We start from the raw sequence: 13,766 nt of genomic DNA, 5'->3' as shown, positions 1-13,766 counted from the left end.
TGACCAAATGTGCCTGCTGTTCAGGAGGTGTGCTCCAGATACTAAAAAAAAAAACCTGAACGTCTTTCCACCATTCGTCAAAACTCACTCCCGGTCCATTTCCCGAGAATTTAGGCAACTTTCTGTCCCAGGGGACCACAATTGTCTGGTGCCCCGTGCTAAAGGTCGACTAGGATAGGGAGGTCGTCGGGTCCGGAACAGTTTGAGACCCCCCTCTCAAGACGCTGTCCGCAGCCAAAGCTCCTCTAGATGCAGGCAACACAGAGGGGAGGGCACCCTGGCTAGTACTGGTCGTCTGTGTCGGAGGGCTAGACCGTGCCGGCACCGTCTTTACCGGTGTCCCTTCATATGCCGACAATGGCGGGGAGGACGACGGTGAGGACGGAACAACTGAACCAGCATCACCAGCGACACTGGATACACTAGATACTGACGACGGGAACCCAACTGCGCACCGGATACTGTCCTGTTTAGCGACTATAGTGGTTAAAACAGGGGACCGGTTAGGCGACTATAGTCAGTATGGAGTATACTCCAGTACTCTGGAGTAAATGGTTAGTGACTGAATAGTCACTTGGAATAACCACAGTTCTGACGCTGTGCATGATGGGACCAGGAGAGCGGAGAAGAGGAACCAAAATGGCGGCTTGTGGCCTACACGACGTGCAGAACGAGCCTATATAGTAGAATCTTTCGCTATTGTAACTGACGAATCCCTTACATCATCCCCGAAATACCTGTAACATATTTTGGAAAAATTATAGAAACGTTCAGAACGATTTATGTCGGCTTTTGTAGGAGATTTCTGACATCGCATCGTCAACATGGCGTAGGCTGGCGTTCCAGTTTGAGTACAACTCAGGTAAGATCTAGTAGAAGTAAGCGGCTTTTGAACCTAACCGGAAAGATATACTAGTAGCGTTAACTTAGGGTGTTGTGAATTCGATGAAACATGCTACACGACGTCGACTCGTGCACAAACCTTCTAGCGGTCGGTTTTATCGCACGACCGTAGAAAACTGTATCGGCTGGGGGAGGGGGGCGGTATGAAATATTTCCCCCTTGGCCTTCCGGGCCCAAAATGAGCGTCCATGGAAACAATAGCCGGACACTACAAGATCAGTGAAAGCTGCTTGTTCAACACACGCTTTTCTAGGGAATTCACCGTGCGTTATTGTTTAATAAATCTGATTTCCCCTATACTGATCGATAGGCCAATACTATAACGTTTATATACTAGTAATTGAGTTTTGATTTTCAGATGTTCAATAACCAGATATGAAGATTAGTTGGACAATATTATTCTTATCAAAAAAATATTGTATTTTGCTTGCATATAGTCTTTGAGTGTGTAGCATTCCTTAATAAATATTGAGTGTTCAAGCCAATGTTTACACGTGTCATCTTGTCTTTGCCAGATAGCATCATGACCAAACATTCAAAACAGCGAAAACAGATCAGGGAACAATCTATACGTCAGAAGGTAATACGAAGAACTACTGATGGCAGAAGAAAAGTCCTCCTTATTAGTGACCCAAGGGAATGTCGTCGTCCATGTGATGCAGCCACAGGCGGTAGCTCAAATCCTGAGGAAATGCTCCACCCCTCACCACAGCCATTGGAACAGGATCCCCAGCCTGCTCCTGCTCCAGGTCCATCCAGGTATACTGCACAGAAGCAGAGAGAGCTTGATGCCTGGAAAGATGTCAGACAACCTCTTTTTGATATCATTATGGAGCAATTTGCACCCCAATCCTCCACATGTTCCATCTGCAATGAAGAAGATTATTTGATCTACAGGTGCTTGGACTGTGGCCCAATGGCAACTTTCTGTGTTGAATGCCTCAGACAGCAGCATAGGAACTCTCTTCATCTGCCTGAAGTGTGGAAGGTGTGCATTTTTTATATTTACTTTGTATATTGAGTTTGTTACAAGCTTAAGTATGCTACCTTATTGTTGTGACCTGTGTCTTGATTTCCCCAACTTACAAATATATTATTGCACAGTTCAATATTGTTGTTGAACTATCCTTAATTGTGCAAAGAACACTGAAATTCAGCAATTTGATCCTTGTACTTCTTATGATCACTCCCAGGTTCATCACCATAGCAAAATCAATAATTAACATCACATTAGAATTGATACAAATGTAGGGACCAATTGAAAACAAAAAACAGTTTCTTTGTTTATTGAAACAACTTTTCTTTTTCACCCCTAACAGTTACTGAGTAAAGAATCCACTGTCAGTATTCAATTCAGAAAAATATTGTTGGATAGCTCATGACTGCGCTTTCCACATTGTTACTGTTTATGTAGTGCTAGTAGTGCAGAATAAAAGTTGCTGGACTGGTATAGACTTGTTACAAAGAAACTGGTTTCTCAGTACATGGACCAATGCAGGTAAGGTGCATGTATTGGCCTTGAAAATATCTTCACCCAGCTAGTAATTTACCTGCACTTACCTCCAAATGCTGATTTGAATATAGTGCTGTGTACTATTCAAAATTGCACACTTCCTTAAAATTACAAATCATGCTAATGCTGGTCTTTTTAAAATGTTTTTCAAACTCAGGATGGCTGTTTTCAGCCGGTTACAAGTGTCTGCAACTCCCTCAACCGCGAGGATCATGCAGCATCATGTCCTTGGAGGACATATCACAAGGAAGTCAGGGTTTTTGACAATGCTGGTAGGTCAACTAATTTCTTTCACAAACTAATATTACTACCCTGTAAATACAATTCTTTTTGCATGAATTTGAAATAACACATCTCATCATTGCTTGGAAAATATTTTAATGATTTAACAGGTAAGGCCACACCAATTTTATTTCCTGGTACCTGAATCGCCCTTTTCATTTTTCTCATTTGCAAAAAAAGGAATTGTTGTTTTGAATCAACCCCAAAATACTCCTATTTTAGCACCAAGAGTTGAAGAAAGTCTTTTCTACCTAGTGGTTACCGACTTTCCATTTATCAATCTGTTGATTTCATTGAAAGTTAGAATTTTGTTGGATATTTGGATTTTCTTTTAACACAACCAGGTAATCTTACCTGCTGACGTTTCGGTCTCTGTCAGACACCTTCTTCAGGGCTTCTGACTGGAGTACTGCTTCTCACCGCTATAAGTAGCCGATGTAGGTGGCGCTTTTGCGGCGAGAACGTAATCCCAAACGTGGCTGAGCTAGGTATCCCCCTTCGTCTCGGTTCATCTCTGGTGATGACTTCCTAATCCATACTGCCTCCTTGATTTAAAGAATGCGTCTGTGATTATTATAATCCCTAGGATTATGTTCTCGCCGCAAAAGAATTAGAATTTTGTTGATTGAATTATATATATATATAACCCAGTCTCAGTTTCTGGCTCCTAATGGTAGCTTTTCGTACAGGATGCCTGGGCCTCTTTCTTATTCCACCAGCCCACTCCATTAATTTCCTGAAAAAAATCGAGAACCAACGGATTAAAATGGTGTGGCCTAATGTTTGGATTTTATTTGAATTGCAACAGTGCAATACAGGCAGCTATTGCATAATTTACCCATTTTCTACTCTTGGGAAAGTTGTGTTAAGTACCTTTTCTTCCCAAGGGCACAAGATCGGGGATTTGAACCCCTGGGTACTGAGTAAAAAATCTGGGCATTACGCTACTTACTTAATGTTGTTGAAATTGGTGTGACTATGTATATATTGATGTGTAAATACAGTACTATTATTCTGTATTGATGCGATGTTTATGCAGTTTAATCAGTTTTGGATTACATGTACTTGAAGTTGAAGATTGTTGAAATTATGATCTCTCAATCACTAATACCAATGAGACCTTGTTTTACTACAGGTCGAATACGATTTATGACGATTCAGTTCTGCAAGTGCGAGGCAGAATTGTGCACCCTGCTACGGTATGGGTTGTGGGGGGCATCTGAGAACCCTCAAACTGCATTCTCTGTGGTGCTCTTGGAATGGCTTGTTGGCCTGAGCAAGGAGTGTCACATTTCTGTTGACGGATTTTGCAAGTCAGTTAGATGGATAAACAACCTTTCCCTCCCTGAAGTAAGTCATGGAATATTAATATAATCTTAAAACTTTTCTATGATATATAATATGTTTTATGTTGTTTGATGTTTTTGTCCCTGATTTTCTTGTGTGTACATCACCCAACATAAGAATAAAATATTCATGGTCTAAACTTTATTTTGTGCTTTTTTTTTTTAATTCTTGGTAGGTTACACATCACTTTTTTTTCGGTTCTATCTTCTTTTTTGTTGTTGTCATGTTTGCCCAGGGTAGCCCTGCTCAGTCAGTGATTAACACTGCTTTACAGTGGAGCCTTGTTTACGTCCGTGACTGTTTTTGATGCCTAGAAAAGAGCAGTATCATCTGCATATAGCACAACATGTCCATGTGATATCCCAAATTTCAGAATTGTTTGTCAGATAAGGATATCAATCTAATGTTAGTTGTTCCACAGGGCTCGAAATTCATTTTTGGAAATAGGTGCACTTGTGCATCCAACTAAAAAAATTAGGTTCACAGAAAGAATTTTGGGTGCACCACAAAATAAAGTTGAATGCCAGCAAAACATAATTACAATGTTTAACGCTCTTAAGAACTTCAATCTGTGATTCTATAGCTAACATCAAAATTTCAAACAAGTAATACATCAAATAAAGTACAACTGTTACAAATTAAAATCAAGTACAACTGTTACAAATTATATTACTTTTTCTGATACTTACATTTCAAGAATATTCTGTAAACTAGTGCACAGTAGTACCTTTATTTTTCAAAGGCCTCTTGCCTACAAAAATATCTAGGTGCACCGTTGCACCCACAGTCAAAAAATAGGTGCACAGCTCCAATTTTGGGTGCACCCACTATTTGGAGCCCTGTTCCAATTTTGTGTCTTACATTACTGTACAATGTGAATATGTGATTGTGTTTTTGTTTTTCCCCGGCAAACTAAGCATATCTGGCATCTAAGTGAGTTAAATGTACATGCATGGGGTTTGTTTAAGTTTGGTTAACCTTGAAGTGCAAATTATCCAATATTCAATTAAAAGTCTTACATTTTGTGTTCTTTCCTTTTATCAAACAGGTTAACAGTCTGTACCGATCATTAGTGGGAGAACCCATCTCAGAATTTCGCCACTTGATGTACAGAAAGACAACATTGACAGACCTGTCCCCATCAATGGATGATGGAACCAGTTGTGCGGCATGTTCCAAGGTATACTAATTTGACACACATTTCAGCCCTTTGTTACCCTCTTCCTGCTTTCTTCTTGGCCTGTTACTAGGAAAGCAGCATTTTTAACACAATGATTGGCCAAGACTGAGCGACAGCGTGCTGTGATCCTACATCTACTGCTTCTACAGCATGGCCTGTGTCTGTGATTTATTGATATTCATGTAAAGTTGTGCAAATGTTGCATCTTAATGATTACCATTCTGAGAGCCAATTAGGTATGTCAAAAGGTAGCCTGTCTGATTGCCTGAGTAACTGCTCCCTGACAGACACTGTGTTCATTGAACCATGCCATCTATTTTATTGATATTGTACTTTCATAGAATACTAGTACTTTGGTGTTGAATTGATTTCTTGTCTTTTCACCGTAGGAAAATGGGGAGCAGATTATAATGTTAGATGCGAACTTTGGCCTGGTCCGTAAGAAAAGTTCAGGGACAAGCCTTGACCCACCACAGCATGGGACTAGGATGTTTATGGATGATGAGAAGGTTAAGGCCAGAATCAACAACTATTCTGATGATACCAAACCTGATGAGGTAAACCACTTATGGGTTGAGACCTGTCATTCTACATGAATATCTTTTTTTATACAGTATTATGCGATCGCAATCTGTCCTAGGACAAACGACGATCCAAACTTAATGATGCTAAGATAAAAGCTCATAAATGCCATATACACTTAACAACAAATATCAATATTTCAAATTATTTGAATTTATTTTGTCATGTGAACTCCAGGTGCAACTTACAAGCATGTATAAACACTAATTGTACAGCGTGGTACAGCAGGGTGCAAAAACCTTTTTGAACCAGGTTGCCCATGTTGCAACCTAGGGCAAATGCTAGGTTGCACATCCAAATTTCAGGTTGCTCCAGGAACATTTACGGATTTCTTCAAATTAAGCTCGTATAAGGTTGCGCACTGTGCTACCTGGGTTTGGAATTAACTTGCACCAACCGAAATCTTGTTGCACTGAGGTATGACTTTGTAACTACTTCGTGTTTATAAGTTGTTCAGGAACATTTTTTTTTCTAATGACAGGACTGTAACAGTTTCAAGGCTGGCTCCAAGATCCGGTCCAAAACCAAGCAGACAAAACTAGATGTAACTGGTGTCTTTGGGGCTGCGTGTCGTCACGAGATCCCATTGCAGTTTATGAACATGTCACATGGGGAGAGGTCAGTGTACTAGTATATATTCTCCAAAGTTTCATTTATGTGTTTTTAGAAAGGGAATCTAATCTCTTTGAAATGGACCACAGGTGTAACTAGAATATTATCTCATCATTGGTTTCCTGCTTAACTGCAGGCAACTGGAGTTTTGTCCAGTCTCCAAGTAGTTGCTGAATATACTGAAGATAGGCTGGCTTTCATCTACCATGGGGGACTTGTTATGAATTCTGCAATGTAAATCATTGCTGTTTTTTTACTGCTACTACTAGGTTGGGGTACCCTGTCTATCTGATTGAGCAGCTGCTTGAGCAGGCTGGCCCCCGTAACATGAAGTTACGTGTAGTGTACGACATCGGCTGCATCCTGAAAGCACATCTGAAAGTAAGTCATAATACACAGCACTGTCCTGATATCCCACGTGTTCGTAATGATAGATAAAAACACAAAAGACAGAGAGATAGTGCCTGTTCTGTGTCACTTTTTCTAATTTTCTAATAATCATTTATGTCAGTAAGTAATGTGGTAATTGTTTTTGATTATTGGTTCAGTCTATTTGCCTTGCTCCCCATATTTGTCTGCAGAGAACCGGACAAGTTGATCTCCTGTCAAAGATAGACCTTGCTATACCAATCTTCCATCTGTATGGTCACAAAACACCTTGCCAGGTAACAAAGATAATTCATAGAATCCTACCAAAGTATTCTTGATGTTTAATTTCTTCATGTGAAGTACATTTTGTAGATCACACTTTCTCGTGCATGCCATGTAGGTATAATTACAACATCAATTTTCGTCTTACCAGATATGACATCTCTAGTGCAAACGCTATCCTCATAGTCATTTGGCTTTCTTGTAAGGATGTAGGCACCCAAAATTTGAATCAAGGAATCAAGGTTAATCAAAGGTCTAAGACTTGGCAGCAAGAGAAGAAGCAGGGAAACACAGGGGAAAAAACAATGTGTAACCTGTGATATGGAGTTAAGTATAAAAACAATACTTTTTGCTCCCATAACTGTGATCATGAGTGAAATATAACTCCATTATGACTGATTTATCACTTTAGATACTGTACAGCACTAGAAGAAAGGTGGGCTTTGGATTGACAGATGGAGAGTGCATGGAAAGAATCTGGTCTTTCCTACGACCTTTCTTCAAAACCACCAAAGAAATGACAACATCTCATAGGACAGATTTACTCACTGACGCTCTCTTGCATTATGCAAGACGGAAGTCTGCTGACATCGGTGTGTGAATATTCTAAGTTTGTATGTTAGAATGGATTTTCAAGTAGGAATCTAAACTATAATTTCAACTATTATCACGGCAACTACCGTAGACAGTGATTTTAATGACATTCTATTATACTACCTGTAATTAATGTACATATTGGCTGGATGTTCGTTAAGGTCATTATGTTGTCATCATTACTGTATGTATTTTTATGTGTATGTTGAATTGAAGTCCAGGAAGACTAGGAAGCCTTAGGGTACGCCACTTATGTATGTTCTTCTATTAAATCAAAGTCAATAAAGTCATAGTCTGAAAGAGTATCAACCGGATGTATTGCAGCTGTAGTACGTTTCTAATATACTCACCAAATTACCTGTCTGCATCAGTCTGCATTGGGCCTTATCAAAAACATTGACTTTATTCACGGTGGTCATGACATTGATTCACAGAAATGAGCATATATTTCAGATATTACAGTTTGTCTTTGACGTATGCAAAGTACTACTGTGGTGTTCCTTTACCATAACCTATGCCAGAGTACTGATGTAAGTCCTATGTCATATTTTGCAGAGGGTTGCCTTTTGCAAAGGCTGGACAGGGCAGAGAAAATGTGTGCTCTTGCAGAACATGACATCAATGAAGTAAGAGAGCAAGCACCAGGTAATTATTGTTAACTGTATTATTATATCTAAGCTTATTCTTTAAGCCTCTTCACTCTTTAACAGATGAATTAAACTCCTTTGTAATCACAATGATGTAAGCAAATGTGAATGATTTGAAGCTCACATCATACTAGTTGAAGGCAGATCATTGTACTACATATTTTTGGGCCACATCTCTATCAATCATTGTCACGTGTCATCTAAGAGTATAATTTTGGTAAAGCAAAGTTCTGATGTTATTTGTCTAATGCACTGTTTTAAACAATACTTTATTCAGTGGCCATAACTGAGGAGGACATAACGAGATGGGATGCAAGGGAAAAGGAGATCATCCTGCAAACCAAAGAGAAACCACGATGTGAGAAACAGCAAAAACTGATCCATTTATCTTAAGCCTCTTGCTAGTTTCATATTAATTGTAGATTTAGCAAAAATAAAATATGTATCCTTCGATTGTATTTATTTGACCCCATGTAATTAGTTCCCGGTACCCCAATTATAGGCCATGCAGGTTTGTTTATGTAATATTCAAATTAGTAGCGGAGTTTAGTCTCATAACTATTGTGTGTTCATGCACTTTCCCTTTTTATCAGATAATGACATACGCTTACTTATACATGAAATCTGATCATGCCTGCGACTACATGTATGCTTGGAGACCAAAGTTCTTTTAATCACAACCAAGGGTTTATCACAAGCCAAAGTTTCGACTGTTATCTTCATCAGGGCAATACTGACAGGTTCACAATGCACTGTGTTTGCTCTTCAGTCATTCTCCAAACCTGATCAAATTATTCACAGATACATTTATGCTCTCTTGGCAAATACTGTATAAAGCATATTGAAGTATCCCTACAGGTATTTGCATTTCTGATTCCACTTGTTGTTTGATAACTCTTCAGCTACAGTGAGCAGTCCAAAGTGGAAGAGAGATTATCTCATGCTGCTTGCTCAATTGAATTCGCTGCAGTAAGTATGCATTAAAAGTATTCTTTAAAGCTTTCTGTAGGAAATTGCATGACGCATGACTGATTCATGATCGAAGTAGATATGTTTTAAGGATATCATATCCTACAATGCAATAAGTATGATATTGATATAACCAGCTTTTGCATTTCAATGCTGGATATTTCACTTCTATGCAAAAAATGCACTGTTGCAATTGTCTGCCAATATCAACTACCAGTACCGAAATGCAGAACGTCATTTTATTTTTTATTTCATTTGATTTTTTTTAAATTCATGGCACCACGTCTTTGGTCTTCTGACTGAACTATGAACTAGTTTTAACTGGGAATTTTAAACACCATGGAAACCTAATTTTTTACTCATCTTACCACAAAATTTAACTAGATAAAAATGCATTTACAGCATTTAGTGCAAACACATGTATGAAGGCTAACTGCAAGCACATGTGACATTGATCATTGATACAATGATAATAAAGGGAGGCTTATATGTGACATCAGGTCTCAGCATTTCCCACTCAGAAGGAACAGAGATTTTGGATCTGGCTTCTATGATGACGGATTTTGAGGAATTTTCAGAAATCAAAGCTCACTGCTAGCATCTCGTTGATTCTTACGAATTCGTTGACAAATTCCTCTGGCAAGTAGCCGTCAGAACTACCTACTTCCTTGACCATTGTTTGGTAGTGCGGGGGACACAATAGAAATAAAGGTTAAATATGTCTCCAGATGCACTTTCTGGTGGCCACTAACAGTAGTTCTAGAAATGAAATGCATATCCACTCTTTGACCTTGTCTTCGTGCACATATATACAAATGTATGTACGTAATATCCTATAATGATTGCACTGCCTTGTTTTCATTGCTATGTGTCGGATAAAGCTTACTTGTAAATAGTAATGCACATCTTTTTTTTCATCTATAAAGCTGAATAATTTAGAATAAAATGATATTGTATTTTTTTTATCTTAGTGAGGATATTCTTGAGGCCCAAGATGGTGAAGATGGAAGGACTGTGACTGTTCATCAGTCAGCTCTGAAACAGTAAGACCATTTTCGTCTGTAAAATTGTACAGATATCAGTAGTTGTCATATATGTAAATAACATGAGAAGTAAATGTAAATGTGATCTGCTTGGCGCCATTTTGACCTGTGAGACAGGAAGCATCAGGCATAATTGCATCATTCTGTTTTGAAAGCCATGCAAATACTATTTCGCTTAGTATTTCTCTATTCAGCTCTGAAACATGTATAGTAAAAACATTTTTAAAGTTTAAAAAGCTTTAAATCACCTTGATATGACTCCCATGCAGTACTAGTAACTAAGAATAAAAATCTTTGGCAGGGAATGGCTACCGGTAGTAAAGGTATGCATTGATCTAGTTTCACAACATTGTAAACTAATTGACACATGGTTATTTTCAGACTGACCAATAAGATCCTTATCATTGAGAAGAAACATCGCATAACAAGATGGAGAGCAAGTGACGATGATTACAAGACAGTGCTTAAAGAAGTGGACAAAGAAGAGAGAACCAAGCTCCTTAGTGAGGCCAGGGCAGAGGCTTGTGAAAGAGTCTTTCTGATTGCTTTAAAAGCAAAGTATCCAGGTATGTATTGGACACCTACAAGAACATAGTGATTATTATAAAAGTAATTAGATATTTGCCACTTTCTCAGCCTAAAAATACTAATTAACTTTAGGTGACACTTTATCATTCTTGTAGAAAATGAATGCACCTTTTAGCAAAGGCAGAGAATTAATTGATGTAAAAGTCAATTAATTATGGATTTGGTTTCAGATGGACAGTCTATCGCCACAAAGTTGTCAAATCAGCTTAAATCAATAAATGGCAAGCTGGAGAAGACTATCAACCGTTACAACAACCTGATGTGGCCTACTCAGCACGGCAGTATCTTCCCACCGTCCATAGAAATTGCGGAAGCTCGAGACCCATACTGGACAAGGTACCTGGACCTGGACGTGTCTTATCGGGTATGTTTGTCCTCTAGAGATGCATCACTTTCCTTTTGTAAATTAGACCTGACTGCAATTAGTGTAGGGATTTTCAGTTTGTGGTCAAATCTTAGTTAATGTTAAGTATTAGTTAACAATATCTATGTTGCAATTACATGTACATGCCTGATGGCTAATTACATTATGTTTGGCATAATGACTTTTGTTTTTACTGTGCTTTCCCTCTCAGTCCTATAATGTTTTTACAAAACATATGATCTCTTGTAGTAGAAATGCAGTACATCATGTGTGATCTCTTGTCTTTCATTGTGATTGATTAGCAAAAGAGAATTGTTACTGAAATGAAGCATGAGCAGGGCAAGGACAGCATGCTTAATGTTGGTTTTATATATTTTTACATCAGGGAGAAGGAGACATACCCTATAGTCTGCTGAGAAAGGCTATTGATGCCCTAAACCTGAAGCAGCGAGCCCAGGAGGAAATCCAAATGGTGAAGACAGAAATGAGGGAAGTGCTTCTCCACTTCATCAGGCAAGATGAAGTAGTGCGAGGCGCAGTTGAAAACCATGAGAAACTTGGGGAAAGGGCAGCTTTGATTGAGCGAACCATCAAGCTGCAGCAGCGACTGCAGTTAGCTGCACGGCTGTTTAGACCCCATATATCAAGTATGCCAGAATTGCCAACCTCCTTGCATCCTGTCAATGGTAGCGATAGATATACGGCAGAAGATATGGACCCCATTGAGATTGAGATTAATGAAAGTGACGAAGAAGATCTAGAAGAGGAAGCAGTTTAATCTTGTTAGTACGCATTTGGTCCATTTGTTCTCACCGCCACCTCACATGCAAGTGCAAAGAAGTTGTGTATGTCAGAAATTGTTTTAAGATCTTTGAACTTTCATTCAGAATCTTAACACTTTTCAGGTGATCAGTACTGTTTCAGCCTTTCCCTGTTCACTATCAATTGACTTGTTTATATCTGGTTTAAGTATGACATCCTTTGCAACATTAATAAGGAAGTGCAAAACCTTAAGAAATGTCATTACAGTTGAGGCACATGACCAAGCAGTACTTTATTGTGTTTATTGTGTGCATATATTGCAGTTTGAGTACCCTTACTTTTTTTTCACAAATGCCAAGCTTACTAAACTGCTGGCTGTCAGTGAGGATTTATTTTACTACTATACTCTCCAAGGTGCTTCAGAAGAGGGGTTCCGGCATGTTTTTTACATTTTTTTGGCATTTTCGTCAGGCTTTCAACCTTGTGATTTTTGTCTTGTGTGTCATCAAACCTCATGAAGAGACAAAAGAACATAACAAAGCAGAAAGCCAGACAAAAACGCCTAAAGCACATCAAAAACAGGCCAGGGTTAAATTACAGGTATTTGCATTTGATCCTATATACATACTAGTATTGTGTAGAAGCCAGGATGTTGTTTCAGCATAATGTTATGGTGAGGTATTTAAGTGACCACTCAGGGGCTGGTATGAAGGGAGGTCTTGGTCCTTCAACAGTGAGAAGATTATGAATATGTAATGTATAACTAGGCATGCTAATGGGGACTTCTTTCTTCTTAGACCAGATGTAATTCTGTCATGAGGATTCACCTTAGCAAATGAATTGTATGCCAAGTCATTTGTAGAAGCCCACAAAGTATCCAAAATGTGGAGGGTAGCACATTAAGATCCAATACAACTATGCTAACACAGTAAGTATGTTGGTTGGTTGGTTGGTTGCTACATTCATCAAGTAGCCAGCATCTACTGCAGGATGGCAAGAAAATAAGTACTGTTATTAGCTAGAGGATCGGGCAGCGCAAAAAAAGACATGTTACTGTAGTGTAGTGTGCTTTCCTCACGGTGCTTTCCTCTTACCAGTTTGCAGCATGTGTTGCATTGTTAGATACAGATATTGGCAATACGGTGTTAAGATGTTCATTATGACATACCAATGTTACTGTTGAGTTTTGACTATTGTAACAGTTGTAGTTCTGCATGAATCCACAGTGACTATTAAAAACTTTAACATAGCCGGATGATTTGAAATGAAGAACTCTTGTATCTGAAACCCCAGCATGCAATTGCAGATGTGAGTAAGTTGAAGATCAGGTATATTGAATGTCTTTGGTCTTGCCTGCCAAGATGTACTACTTTCTGATATAGAGGCTATGGCAATAAACGAGAAACTTGTTGATTTTCATAATGAAGGCCACGTTGTCTTGCGTTTGCTATTAAAGCTTAACTACAACTATGTCTTTCCATGGTTTTTTGTGTAGAGCTAACTTAACTTACTTGACATTTTGCTAAAGCATAAAGCATACAGTAAAAATCTTTTGACTGAACAAGTTCCCAATCTATTCCATTACTAATATGTTTATGCATGTCCTACAACCATACGGACTTGTATGACTGCACAAAAAAGACAATGTGTTGCAGACTGAAATGTACATTTCTGCTGGCACACAGACCAAAAAGTAAATTCATATACATGTATATTCATGCAGTTTTGT

The 13,766-nt window shown here is 38.7% G+C and overlaps 1 protein-coding gene across 2 annotated transcripts; it reads left to right on the top strand.

The window, feature by feature from the left end:
- Positions 1-452: 452 nt before the first annotated feature.
- On the top strand, positions 453-13,507 carry LOC136445992 (uncharacterized). Of its 2 annotated transcripts, none has more exons than XM_066444250.1 (17): positions 453-862; positions 1,423-1,891; positions 2,574-2,688; positions 3,834-4,048; positions 5,094-5,225; positions 5,615-5,782; positions 6,289-6,425; positions 6,689-6,800; positions 7,001-7,084; positions 7,483-7,663; positions 8,220-8,309; positions 8,589-8,669; positions 9,214-9,280; positions 10,252-10,323; positions 10,705-10,889; positions 11,082-11,275; positions 11,661-13,507. In XM_066444250.1, the coding sequence occupies exons 2-17, from the start codon at positions 1,427-1,429 to the stop codon at positions 12,051-12,053; spliced, it is 2,691 nt and encodes an 896-aa protein (XP_066300347.1). In that variant the 5' UTR covers positions 453-862; positions 1,423-1,426; the 3' UTR covers positions 12,054-13,507. The 2 variants fall into 2 exon arrangements, with proteins under 2 accessions (XP_066300347.1, XP_066300346.1); XM_066444249.1 differs by having other exon boundaries at positions 1,419-1,891.
- Positions 13,508-13,766: the final 259 nt, after the last annotated feature.

Source organism: Branchiostoma lanceolatum, chromosome 12, assembly GCF_035083965.1.
Source record: "Branchiostoma lanceolatum isolate klBraLanc5 chromosome 12, klBraLanc5.hap2, whole genome shotgun sequence".
NCBI lineage: Eukaryota > Metazoa > Chordata > Leptocardii > Amphioxiformes > Branchiostomatidae > Branchiostoma > Branchiostoma lanceolatum.
This window is presented reverse-complemented; position numbering and strand designations above follow the sequence as displayed.

Bases quoted from the DNA above. Each gene is read 5' to 3' on its own strand.
- LOC136445992 (XM_066444250.1), top strand. From the start codon at position 1,427: ATGACCAAACATTCAAAACAGCGAAAACAGATCAGGGAACAATCTATA. The intron at 7,664-8,219 runs GTGTGTGAATAT...CATATTTTGCAG, and splicing joins ACGGAAGTCTGCTGACATCG to AGGGTTGCCTTTTGCAAAGG. The intron at 10,324-10,704 runs GTAAGACCATTT...GGTTATTTTCAG, and splicing joins CATCAGTCAGCTCTGAAACA to ACTGACCAATAAGATCCTTA.